This window comes from Cervus canadensis, chromosome 14 (assembly GCF_019320065.1).
Source record: "Cervus canadensis isolate Bull #8, Minnesota chromosome 14, ASM1932006v1, whole genome shotgun sequence".
In the NCBI taxonomy this organism is placed as follows: Eukaryota; Metazoa; Chordata; class Mammalia; order Artiodactyla; family Cervidae; genus Cervus; species Cervus canadensis.
The window spans coordinates 9,792,086-9,805,209 of record NC_057399.1 but is presented as its reverse complement, the minus strand read 5'-3'; the positions used below and the strand labels follow the sequence as shown (position 1 = coordinate 9,805,209).

The 13,124-nt window shown below is 52.2% G+C and overlaps 1 protein-coding gene across 6 annotated transcripts in view; it reads right to left on the bottom strand.

Moving 5' to 3' along the window:
* The window catches only part of ANKS6 (ankyrin repeat and sterile alpha motif domain containing 6), a 51,248-nt gene that overhangs the window by 26,772 nt on the left and 11,352 nt on the right, over positions 1–13,124 (bottom strand). For all 6 annotated transcript variants that reach the window (XM_043486785.1, XM_043486780.1, XM_043486781.1 and 3 more), the window contains exons 3-10: positions 11,988–12,032; positions 11,130–11,334; positions 10,271–10,377; positions 8,483–8,631; positions 7,006–7,204; positions 6,183–6,232; positions 3,112–3,315; positions 1,933–2,086 (exon numbers count right to left, since the gene is read on the bottom strand). In XM_043486785.1, the coding sequence (XP_043342720.1) occupies positions 1,933–2,086; positions 3,112–3,315; positions 6,183–6,232; positions 7,006–7,204; positions 8,483–8,631; positions 10,271–10,377; positions 11,130–11,334; positions 11,988–12,032 (1,113 nt within the window). The remainder of the gene's footprint in view (positions 1–1,932; positions 2,087–3,111; positions 3,316–6,182; positions 6,233–7,005; positions 7,205–8,482; positions 8,632–10,270; positions 10,378–11,129; positions 11,335–11,987; positions 12,033–13,124) is intronic.

Genomic DNA, 13,124 nt, shown 5'->3' with positions numbered 1-13,124 from the left:
ACAGACAAACCCATTGACCCCGCCACCCTGACTCAGAGGCACTTACATTAAGCAAATCACTAAGCAAGTGTGTAAGCCCAGCACTTTGAAGCCATTACTTAGAGTGGGATATACAGGAGCAAAAATCTGCAACAGCCTCAGTGTTCAACAAGAGGGAACTGGTTAATTAAAATTGTGACACCTCACAGGAGTGGAAGGCTGCTTGGTTATTTAAAAGATGCTATCCACAGGGAACCCTGTTCAATGTTATGCGGCAGCCTGGATGGGAACGGAGTCTGGGTGGGAGTGGATACATACATACGTACGGCCGAGTCTCTTTCAGGCTGTCCACCTGAACATATCACAACATTGTTAACTGGCTACGTGCTAAGTCACTTCAGCCGTGTCCAACCCTTTGCAACCCTATGGACTGTAGCCCACCAGGCTCTTCTGTCCACGGGATTCTCCAGGCAAGATTACTGGAGTGGGTTGTCATGCCCTCCTTCAGTGCTACTTCAATATAAAATAAAAAGTTTAAAAAATGAAAGATGCTGTAGATACACGTGCATTGGCATAAAAAGGTGGTTACGACGTGGGAACAGGCACAAAGAGGGAAAAGGCTGCAAAGCAGGGTACACTCAGAAGTCAGCCTGCCTGCACGCGGGTCTGGCTCCGCCGTTTCCCCGCTGTGGGACTCTGGCTGAGTTCATTGAACTCCCCTGAGCCTGAAACTGGGGAGGATACCTCACTGGTTGTTGGAGGACTGAAGGAGATAACCCACTTAAAGGGCACTGTGCCTGGCACACACTAAGTGCTCAAAAAATTATTCTTCTTTCATAAATAAGCGAGATGCACCTTGCAAGATATACATCAAAATGTTAACAATGATTCCTAGTGGGTGAGACTATACTTTTTTTTGCCTTTTGCTTTAGCTGGTTTTCAAGCTTTCCCACAAGAAGCATGCATTACATTCCTACGTAATGGCATAAAGCATGTGCCTTCCTGCAAAGCTCGCTTTCGTTAATCCTGGATGCCCTAGGAGAAGACTAGGGAGTTTCCTGTAACCAGCCTCATCACCTTTTCCCATACTCTGTTCTGTTTGTTTTTTTTACAGTATTTACTATTCTCGGATTTTTTAAAAAAAAAAGTTGCCAGGCAAGAATACCGGAGCAGGATGCCATTTCCTTTCTCAGGGGATCCTCCCAGATCAGGGATTGAACCCACGTCTCTTGCATCCTCTGCATTGGCAGGTGGGTTCTTTACCACTACCGTCACCTGCAAAGTCCCCACTTAAAAACCTATTCTTAGTTGTTGTTTTTTTTTAATTATCTGTTTGCACCAGAATACAACTTCCTACAAAACTGACTTTGAACCTTTTATTGCTACGTGCTCTATCACCTAGACTTTGGCTTATATCTAATAAGTGGCCAGTTATATTTTCTGAAAGAATATGGTAAATAAATGTAATGACTGAAAACAAGTAAACTTAAAGAGAAGGAAAGTATGCCACAAGCCCAAAATAACGGGAGGGCAAACGGCTTTGAGTTTTAATTGTCACCTCCTAGCTGTGTACTCCTGGGCAAATCCATCAACCACTCTGAGCTTCAGTTCCTTCATTTGTTCACTGAAGAATCAGGATGAGAGGATACCTAAGGTTTAACCTTCAAGGATTTTAAACACTACAAAAACACTATTCATTTCTATTAGTTTCTTGCAAAACTTTCTAACAAAATAGACCATTACAGACTATCTCTTCCCTTACCACTCCCCACTCCCTCGCCCTAAGAAACTGCATCAAACAAACGCAGAGTTGTGAATTCACTGAAAAATCCTTCGGGCACATCCGTGAGAAAGACGGCGTGCATGCGGTGGTCTCAAGGACGGCCTGCAGCTCACACCCTCGACCCCCAGCGCTCCTCCTGCCTTGCTGGAGGGGGCGGCCCGGGTGCACACCTGAGCGGTTATGCAGCTCCCCGGCATGCCTGCTCACGCCGCCTCCCCCGCTGGAGCCGCCAGAGGAATGAGGTGAGTGGTTGAAGTTTCCAGAATTGGCGGGGGAGGCTGGGCTTCTGGAGAGAGATGGAAATTTAACCGGCCTGACGAGAGTCTGCAAGAATAAGGCGGATATGGCAGTTAGGGTGTGCTGTTCGTTGCTTCCGACACACAGGTCACGACGGGGAGGGCCCTGGAGTTCAGCTGGCCCATCCCGGCTGATCCTGGCTCCGCCTGCTAGGCGGCCCCCAAGGGATGGGAGTTCACCGCTACCTGCTGACAACTCGACCGGCCACTAGCTCAGGCTCAGTCCCTGTGACGACACTTCCCACGGCTCACCCGCCTCCTCCCGAGTGTGGACTAACACAAACCCACTCCGTCCGTTTTAAACACTCCTAGGCACCAGGGCTTTGGTCTCCGGCTAGTGATTTGGCGCTACAACAGTCCAGGAAGGCAGCAGCAAGCACCAGGGGGTCAGACAGAGACGGGGGCTCTGAGTGTCTCCAAGCAGCAGGGTCAGGGCCTAAGTCCCTGAATCTCCATTGTCTGCAGCCTACTCGCGAGGGTCTCAGCCCCCACATTGAGAGGGACTGCCTCGGTGTATCACAGAAACACACTGAGGGCCACCAGATCAGAAACCACCGGGGCCAGAAGGGCAGAAGTCACACTCTGGCTGCAGGAAAACTCTAGGAGCACACACAGTGGGCTCCAGTGTTTGAGTCTGGTCCTGAACCTGTGCAATAATGTCGTGTGGAGCCTGATTAGAGCCAAGAACCTGATGTTTGGCCCCAGCATCCTCAACCCCACTCGGCTCGGGGACCCTCAGCAACTGCCTCTGTTCTCTGGGCTGTTGCTTCATCTATTAAAGGGAAAGGGGGATTGGATCAGGTCTTCAACCTGTGTTCCTCAGAGCTCCAGGATTCCAGTGAGAGGGGCTTCCACTTTCGTTCACGCTACTCTACTTACACATTAAATTCCTCTGTAGGGTTTCATTAGACAAAGGAGTATCACTCACTTAAAAGAAAACAAAAAGCTACAGCCCCCCTATATCAGAAGGGATCCGAGGTCCCTCTGCCTGCAATCCATCACGACATCAGAGTGGAAGATGAAGCGTCGAAGTGTGTGAACTGGACAACTTACGCTGTCCGTGCCCCCCCCAGCCGCGGGGGGGCCTCTGCCGGCTCTCGGAGGCAGCACAGTCTTCATGGGGTCTGCCCTCCCGCTGTGACACGTCCGGGACCGATCCGAGCTCCACAGCTCAAAGCTGGAAGGGGGCAAGAAAGGGGGGATGACTGCCTTCAGCTTGTCGCTCGGGAGTCTGGTGAAGGGGGCTCCATTTCGAAGCTGAAAAAGACAGGCTGTGGGTTAGGCCAGCCCCAGGAGGGCTCCTGGCTCTGGGAGGAAGACTCCAGGTCTCTCCTGCTTCTCAGAGAACGGCAGCGCCCCCGAGCCCCACCCCCCACCACAGCCAAGCCAGAAACCCACGTGATGTCCTCAGCTCTCCTCCCAGCAGCCGAGGGATACCCACGTCTGCTCCGCTCCACGCCCCCAGGTTCTCCTGGGTCTGTGCACAGCAGCGAGACTGGCACGGGGGAGGGACTGCGGAGAGCCACGGGGAGCCGAGAAGCGCTGGGTGTGCTGGGCCGGGAAAGGGCCTGCAGACCAAGCGAAGGGAATGCAGGAAGGACTGGAGACAAGAGGGGCAAGACCAGCGTGCAGAACTGCAAGGAGCGGGTGTGGCCAGGGCCGGGGCTCCAGGAGGACGGGGTGAGGGCACCGGCAGGCCCAGGCTGGCTCTGCGAGCCCAGCAGACACTCCCATCCCCCACCCACCACCTCCTTCCTGCTCGAGCCACACCTCCCACTGCTGACATTTTTAACTGCAATTTTAAGTTTTGAAAATGCGATTTGGGGTCAGTATAAAATCCACACCATGATGACTGGTGGATCGTCAAGGAAAAGCTTTCACACGGTCCACAGTAACTTTAATTAAGAAAAGACAGTGAACTTGGCGCCAGATGGTGCTTTGCAGGGAAGGGCATCCCACAGCTAAACCTGCCTCGGGAGCCGGGCAGGCGGGCATCTCCGCGAGGATGGCGCAAACGCCTCCTCAGCAGAGCGCCCTGGCCATCCTCCATCTGCTGCGGGGCAGGTGGGCACACCGCCGCCCCCTACAGGGCATAGGGAGGCGGGACAGGAGAGAACAAGACGGGAAGTGGCGCCTCCCGGGTTCCCACCCAGGCACTGTCCTGCTTTTCTGAGAGTCTGTGAACAAGGGTCGACCCCCCTGGACCTCAACAACCTCATCTGCATAAGGATAATTCCTCAGAGCTGTGAAAACAAAAACCAGGAACCCCAAAGTCCGGCAGGTCAGTCTTGGATAAAGAGATGATGGAATGTTACATCACTCAGTCATTGGACACGATGGGGCCAAAGGGTGTTTCTGACACAGAAAAGATGGTCATGACATCTTTTACGGCAGGTTCAGCACGATGAGGGAAGATCCCAGTGCATCACCGACTCAGTGGACGTGAACTTGGGCAAACTCCGAGATAGTGGAGAACAGGGAGGGCCGGCATGTCGCAGTCCATGGGGTCACAGAGTCGGACATGACTTAGTGACTCAACAACAGTGCCTGGCCTGGCATGGTTTTTTGGGATAAAAGTGAGTGAATATATGCAAACTGCAGCAAACACTTAATAAGCTTTGGGCTGGTACATATTTAGAGCTTCTAAGTATTTGTTTATTATATATATAGCATGAGATCATATTCATAGTTACAAAAAATGATTAGGAAAAATGCTCAAAAGATATATGCCACAAAATGTCAATCATGATTATATCTGGATGTGTGACCAAGGGCAATTTTTTCTTTATGCTTTACTGCATCTTCCAAAAATTCAGTAAGAGCATTTCTGTCTACATACTGAAAGCAATTATTGCTATTTATTAACATTATCAAACGTTGTAAGTCCCACGGTCAGTGTGCAGACACCAGTTTATACCTATCTCACAGCAGGGCAGAGCAGACAGACCCCAGCAGGGCCCCAAACACCCTGGGGCAGCTTAGTTCTGTGGGGGCACCTCTGCTCCCGTCTTCTCTCCAACACTGCCCTCTCCTGGCCAGCCTGCAGATTAGGGCCTCAGAGTTAAAGGGACTTGAGCCCAACTCCAACCAGGAGACTCATTTCGGAGAAATGAAGCCCAGAGAAGTGACGTGACACATCCAAGGTCACACAGCAGATAAGTAAGAGTTCACTCTGGGTCAGAGGTTATGTTAAGATATTCCTGGGGATGGTACTTGAAAACTACAACCATGAGGGATAGCATCTCCTACGTAAGAGAAGGCTAGCTATCGCCTAATATCCATCCTCCGTATATCCCTCGCAGACACGCCTGATAGATGAGCACATGACCAACTTGGAACAAAGACTTCTATGCAGTGTGAGTGGGCCATGTGACTAAATTCTGGCCCATTTAATGTAAGCAAAAAGTGATGCGTGAATTTCCAGGAAACTTTACAGACACCTGGCCTGTGCCCATGGCCACCTCTTCTCCAGCCATCTTTGGGGTCAGCTGGAATGAAGCAGTAACGGATGGAGCTCTGGCAGCCACCTTAGACCAAGAAGTAACCTTGGGAGTAGAGGCCATGCCAGGGCGACCAACAAGTAAAAGGAACCTAGGTCCCTAATTCTACAGATCAACGAACCAGTCTTGAACTTCACTTACTTGAGAGAAATATGACCCTGTCAAATTTATGCCAATCATTTGGGGATTTTGTTACTCATAGCCGAACCTAAAATTAATACATCTCTAATTTATAGATGAGGACACTGAGGCCTCTCTCAAGCTGGAAACAGACTTTCTTCTTTGACTCCTCTCTCCTTGGCTCTCCACAACCAAAACGGTAAGTCCAAGGTCACCATCAGTTCCTACCCCGACACGGCCCCTGTACTCAGCGCTACGTCCTGATGACGCGATCAGGGCTTAGCCCTGGCTGCTAAGCACCAGCACAGCCTTACCCAGAATTTAGGGCTGGCATCCATTCTGATTCCTTGGTGCCAGAGATACACCCATTGCTACACATTTTGACATCGACCCCATCTGTAACCACCACAAAGAAAGACAAATGTGCCCACATCCCTCCTCATAAATCAATCCGCTAACGATTGGAAGAGACCTGAAATGCTTTTAGAAAAGCCCCAGACTCACCATGGTTGTCAATAACACATCTTCCTTTTCTCCTCTTGTGCTCCCAGTACCTGAGAAACAAATGGAAGTTTCCTGAAATGACCCCCTCCCCCAACCATAACGAATCCACAACATGAGGACAAGTGACCAGGTCAGCCTTCATCCTGGAAAATCGACTCTCTTGAGTGATTAAATATTTAATAATAATTGGTATTCAATATTTGAAGAGAAGGGAAGCATTTAAAAGGTATCTTAGAGTGTGTTTTTCCATACACCATTGTCATGCTGGGTCAGACAGTGGTATGTTGAGCTCAATAGTCTGTCTCAAACAGTGGTACCCAAGGAACTAGTCTGGGTGTGGACAGTCAGATTGTTAGAACGGATCTGGCCTAATCAGTTTTCCAGTGTGGGAATCTTCTTCAGTGCCCTGGCAAACTCATCCAAGCTGTCGAATACTTGCAGTGGTGGGGAGCTCACCACCCCCACGCCAACCCCAGAAACTCACTCTACTTCAAAACACTGCTGGTGGGTGCAGACCAATCACATGTGGCAAGTGGGAAAATCGCCTGTCATAGGCAAGGGAGAGACAGGGACTGGCCAAAGGTTTCCCAGCAGGGCACACGGGGCAGGAAGCTGGGGCTTGCTGCCAGCCGCCCCTTTCTACCCTCAGCAGCCGGTCCCTCAGATGGACTTCTGTCCCTTAAGTCCTCACCAAACTAGCCACTCTGCACCAGCGTCACATCCCATCAGCCCCGGAGGGAGGACGAAGGGCAGAGGAAGAGGGCAGAGAGGTTCAGGCTTTGACCACTCTGGAAATTCTACCGCACGTGCAACTTTTTCTCACCATTGTCTTTGGTCATGGGGGCCACATCGGGGAGCCCAGAGCGGCTGGTCTTGTCCAGGGGTGCCGCCCTCATTGTGGAGTCCAGCGCTGGCTCTGGCTCATCACGGAAAGGCAACGGCTGGTTGCCGGACAGCCCACGCGGCAGTGTCTGCATCAGTTTCAGCTTCCGGAACCGATTGGACATGCGGTTCCACCAGGACTGCCAAGGGAATGCAGAGCAGCGGTCGAGCCCCACAGTACGGAGCCCAGGGAGAGCAACCACACTCCGCACGAGCCCCCTCCCCTCTCCTGGGCCCACTGCGGGCGTTACCATCGACCACAGGACCCTTAGTTCTCTCTAAACCCTTCCTGACCCAGCCCGCAGGGGGCCTTCCCAATAGCCTGGAGGCGGCAGGGAACCCAATGTGCTAAGGCTCTGCAGCAATCTCCTCATTGCACAGTCTGAGACCGAGACCCAGTGATGTCAACTTGCTGGACGTCTTCGAGTCAAACAGGGACGGACAGATGGACACAGAGGCAACACCAAACACCTTAACATCTCAGACTGCGTAACCCCCTTTCCCCCATTCCAGTAACAACGTGAGAGCTATCAGGCTGTCCAGTCCAAGGCCTGGGCCATCTGCTTCTGCAGCTGACGCCTCTTCACCTAGAGAGAGGACAGGTGCCACCCCCAGGGCATCTACACAAGCCCACGAGAGCTCAGAGGCGACTGGCACGGCACCAAAGGGAGGCTGCAAGGCCTGGCCTAGAGACGGCAGTGAGGCAAGGATGACGAGATCTATGCGAGCAGCGCTGGAGGAAGGATCCAGGGCCTCGGGTGAGCAACAGACATGAGCAGAATGCCAAGTCTGCAGATCTGAGAAAGTGCTGGAACCCCAGCCAGGAAAAGGGAAAAAATAATTCTGATTTTCAACAAGCAGAGCAGGGCTGGGAGGATAAGACATTCAAAGAGATACATTCAACTTGCAGTTTAGAAATCAGCAGCTGGAGCTCGGTTCTGGTGCTTCCAGCAGCAGCTGATGGGGGCCTGTGGACCGCAGCGAGGCCCTAGAATGTGCAGTCAGCAAATACTGTCCACACGAAGCACAGGCCAGACAGATGGCCAGGGAGGAGAGGTTCGAGGCTAGCCAGCTCAGCAGTACATCATGCAAAAAATGTTAACCATTCTCTACATTTAGAAATTGCGTCTCTGCATCAACATTTGGGTTTTTAGTTTCTCCTGAAAACGACGGGAAGAGGTAGCAACGTGGACCTACACACTTGCAAGCAGCCACGAACTGGCTACCATCACCTCCGTTCTCCCTGGTCACCTCCATTCCCCACTGCTCGCCTCCAGTTTACCTCCTGCCCCTGCTGTTAACCCCGCTTGTTACCCTGTCCTAAAGCAGCTCTGGGTAATGAGGAAGTGGCCAGCACCTTCGTGCTTCACTATTCGGGCACGGCTCTCTGGCACCTTTTAAGACAGCAGAGGGCAAACCTTGAGTCCGCCTTTGTCATCGGGCAGCACCGGGACACTCCAGGGCTGTCGGACCTTCGAGTGGGGCAGAGGCGGCGGGTGGCTGGGCCGGCCTTTGTCTTTATTCACCTGCATGCAGACAGATGCCAGCAGTCGAACAAGTTCCGTGTCTATGGACACAAAAGGCAGCCTTTTACCTGCAAATATGTCTGTTGGGCCATGGTGGCGGGGGGTGGGGGGGGGGAGGGTCTCAAGACGACCCCCAGCAGCCTGAGAACTCAGTCCCGCAGGGCCAGAGCCTGTGTTACTCCAGGATCAAGCTGCCCCTGCCCCTCCACCGGCTCTTCAGGAGGGGCAAACGTGACAGCAGGGTTTAATCCACTTAAACAGAAATAAAAACCAGATGCCCTGTCCTACCGGGAGGGCAGCGGGTGGAGTGTGTAAAAAGTAGAGGCTCTACAGCCAGATGACTGAAGTTGGAATTCTCTGTTCTTCCCAGGCTGTGTAACTGCAGGTCAATTAAGGGGTGACCGTACCCACCACATAAAGGTGTCTGAAGGATCTGAGGGAGTTCCTAACATATGGTAAGTGCTTAAGAAGATTAAGTGGTATTAGTTATTATTAACTCAACTAGGCTATTAAAAAAGCAACAAGCAAGATTGAGAAGAAAATACTACAAACTATGAATATGCTTTTCTCTTGACTGTTGCTTTTTTTTTGTTTTTCCTCCAGCATGTGTCTCTTTGAAAATTTCGGGCAAAAACTTCATTTGAAAACCCACTAGGAAAAAAATCCAGAGGTAGGTTGTTTTATTGGGAAAGGCAGTGAGGGAGAATGCGGGGAAGGAAGAGACACAGTGGAAGAGATGAGGCTGGCGGAGAAAAGCCTGTGTGCGATGCAGCCCAGGGTCCCCGGCAGACTGCACGCAAGGACTGAGACCATCGGACCTGGGCGGAGAGCCCCACCTCTCCAGCCAGGGTCAGTCACTGCTGGGCACATCCTCTCTGCGAGGGTAAGATGGAACCAGCATGGATCTGTGACAAGGGGGTCTCACGGGAGTGGGGGTGAGTGGCGGTGCTGGAGGTGAGGAAGGGCACTTGACCTGAGGCCCCCACACTGAGAGAGGCAGCGGGAGCCCCTCCACTCATGGAGGCAGAATCCCCCCTTGCCCGAGTCAGCAGGGGAGGAGCCAGCTCAGGACTCAGAGCCTGTGGGTCAGCGAAGCCTCCCAGCTTCTCCCTCTCTGGGCTAAAACTTGAGGGTCCCAAGAGAGATGACAGGTAGAGAGACCCCTTATCCCTTGAGTTAGCTAATGGGAAGCCACAGGCTCCAGAGGAAGGTCTGTCAAAGTGGCAGAGGGTCCGAGGCCCTAGCAGGTGCTAGCTGGGGGTCAGCAGTGTTGCCAAGACCCTTGACCCGGAGCTTCCACCGACACCAGAAGCCAAGGCGGTCACTGCTCCGTCTCCCTGTCCACGGGGGCCTGTTTCTTCCTGAGTTACGCAGGGTCTAGCTGAGAGGCACAGACACCATTCCAGGATCTGCGTGGACGGCCAAGGCCTTCCTGCCTGGAGACTCCTGAAGGCTGGAGCCAGAAGTGGCCTCAGGGACTAGCTGGTCCCAGCTGCGCCCATTCTCCCCCACGGCCTTCACTTGGGAGCAGTGAAGACTTGCCTGAGGCTGTGTGGGGTGCTCTGGGGGCTTCAGAGCGGCTTCCGCCTTGAATAAGCACGTCCTTACACACAGGGGATGATCTGGATTCCCAGCCAGAAAACCCAGCACCTTTAAAACGCTTTTCCTAAAACGACCCACCAGGATCACTCAGCAGCATCACTAGGTCAAAGGCCGTGTACCCATTTTTTGCACGAAGAGTAACATCAGCTCCTTGGTTTAGCAGATATTTGACAATCTCTTTGTTCCTGTGGAAGAAAGAAAAAGCCAGAGTGAGACCCGCTGAAAGGGAACGCGTGGCTTTGCTCCTGGGCCACAAGAGCGGTGGCTGTAACCCCAGCAGCATCTGTGTCTGTGACAGAGGGCTCAGAAAGCTGTCTCCCAGCCTCTGCTCCCTACCCTGCGGGCAGGCACGACAGAAGTCAAAGCCTGAGCGCTCCTTCCATGAACAAAACGAAAACACAACTCTCTGCCCCAAAGCCTCTGGCTCCCAGGCCACCCCTCCTGCCCCTCACTGGGACCTGGCTGAAATCCTCTGGCAGGCCAGAGTCTTTGATGTGGAAGTCTGAGGATCAAATGAGGAAGAAAACCACTTTCAGAGGACACAGGAGAGTGCTCTGATCACCTGAAGTAGGGCAAGGACGGAGCCCCTAATTTGGAATCAGAACACCACCAAGCAGGTGCAAGGCTATATGCAGACCCCTGCCCCTTGGTCAGCCTGCCCCAAGGAGGAGGGATCCAGGAAGGTAGAGGGGTGACTGGATAAGAAGGGATGCGGAAGCACCAGGTACCACCGCCGAGGCAACAGGAAATCTGGACACAAAGGGGAGGAACGCAGGACGGACCAAGCCTGCATGGTTTTGAGTGTCTCAGCATCTTCACAATGGGCGGGGCGCTTCTCCGTAGCATCTCAGGACCAGCACCCCATCAGGCACCCTATTTCAGCCCAGGGCACCCTCTCGGGCTCCCTGCTGGGGCTGGGGCTGGGGCTGGCGCTGACCCGTGGTAGGTGGCCTGCATGAGGGCCGTCCAGCCGTGTGCACTGTCCTGCTTGTCCACGTCGGCATGCCTCTCCACCAGCAGCTGCACCAGAGGCAGCTGTCCCATGACCGCCGCCAGCATCAGCGGGGTGGCCCCATCCCCGTTAACCAGGTTCACGTGGTTGGGGTCTTCATCAGCAATCTCTTTGACCAGCTGGAAGTTTCCTGCCAACAGAATCAGAAGTCCTGGTGATCCACGCAGGATGATTTACCCAATGGTTTCCCGTAACAAATGTGCTGAGCCCGCCTCTGTACGGGTGGCGGGGCCTCGCGGGGGCCACACAGATGAGCCAGAGGTAGCCCCCACTCTTTAATCCTTCAGTCTACGAGGGATGGAGGCAAGCACGCAAATAGGTTTACTGAGAGGGAGAGGTGTTATTGATATCTTAAAAGAACAGTGATGATGAGGGGCAACGCACATGCAGAAAGACAGCCCAGGTCTCCCTCAGAGGCAAGGATCAGGGTGGGCTTCCTGGAAGTGGAGGTTTGTTTCAGGAGAGGCAATACTAGACTAAATAGCTCTTCATTACAGAGACTGGAGTAGGTAGGTGGGCAGCCAGGCCTTTCAGAGGGAAGTAAAAGTTAGGACATAGCCACAGGATCTAGCAGGAGAGGCAGAGGGGGGCTGTGCGCAGAGCACCGTAACTACCAGCCTCCAGGGGCTGAACCTCCCTGGGTGAAACCAGAGTCAGGAAACAACAGAACACTTGCTTCTTTCTCAAATACTCTGGGCGGCCTTGAAAAGGACTATCAATGTGAGTTTGGGAGAAACAGTACTGTATTCTTAAATATCCCAGAAGGTTTTCTTAAGTGCTTACCCATTTTTAATGCGTGGAAAATATCAGGTCGCCTTTTCTCCTCATCTGGGTAAACAAAGATTTTTAAAAGTTAACCACGGAAAGGTGTAAAATAACAGAAAAGTCACAAGGGTGTAACGACCCAGCCTACCTTTAAAAATGATTTACTTTTCATAAGCAATCTAATCAGAAACCTAGGGAATGGACTAACTCCAGCAGCCCTTCTGGAAGGGTTGTCGTCAGACTGTCTGAAAACGCTTCAGAGACAGACCGTGGGAGGTCATCTGGCCAGGAAAACATGAATGAGCAGACCATTTCCGGATCCCACGACTCATAGAGCAGTCTTTTTTTAGGCATTCCAAATTTTGGAATGTCCTTTCTCAGATATAACGGAAAAGTATAGTCTTGGAAAAACCTGTATTCCTATGAAGATTTTAAGAAGAAACAATGATTCTTTTATTCTAAAAAGTAAATGTACAACCATGAAGTAATTCCAGAGCAGGTTTTCATTCTAATACCTAAGACATTGAGCAGCTAAGCCCAGAGGAGGTCATGGTTGCCAATGCTAATATTTGCTTTCTTTCCCAAATAAGCAGCCATCTGAGTGATTCTGAAGGTCACCCACAACCCAGACCTGCAGATGCTCCCATCTGATGTCTTCATGCTGGGCCTCACTGCATCCACCCAATGCTAGCCCCTTCCTCATCTGCCATCACCTTCCTTGAAGCTAGAGCTAGTGGGTAACCTGCTCCCTCCTATCAGAAAGTAGCCATCCTCACAACTAGTCTTCTCGCTGGTGAGAGCGAATGCAGGACTTCCTCTGACTAATACTAGAGGATAGAGCAGCCGCAGGAGAAAACCTGTGACTCTGGGCCACATCCCTGGTCTCGATCAGCCTCCACCAGCAGCCGGAAGAAGGTGCAGAGTGGCACAAGGAGTCTGGACCAGGGTATCCGGATCCACGTATTTCCAGAGAGATGTGTCTCCTCATCACTGATAATGCAGACAACATGCTAACATGGAGGCCAGGTGGTGGTTGCAGGGCTGGATAATACAGATGGGAAAACGCTCCAGAAATTTTTAAGCCCTACACAAACAGCTTCCCTCATAGCTCAGTTGGTAAATCATCTGCCTGCAATGCAGGAGAGAAAGTGAAAG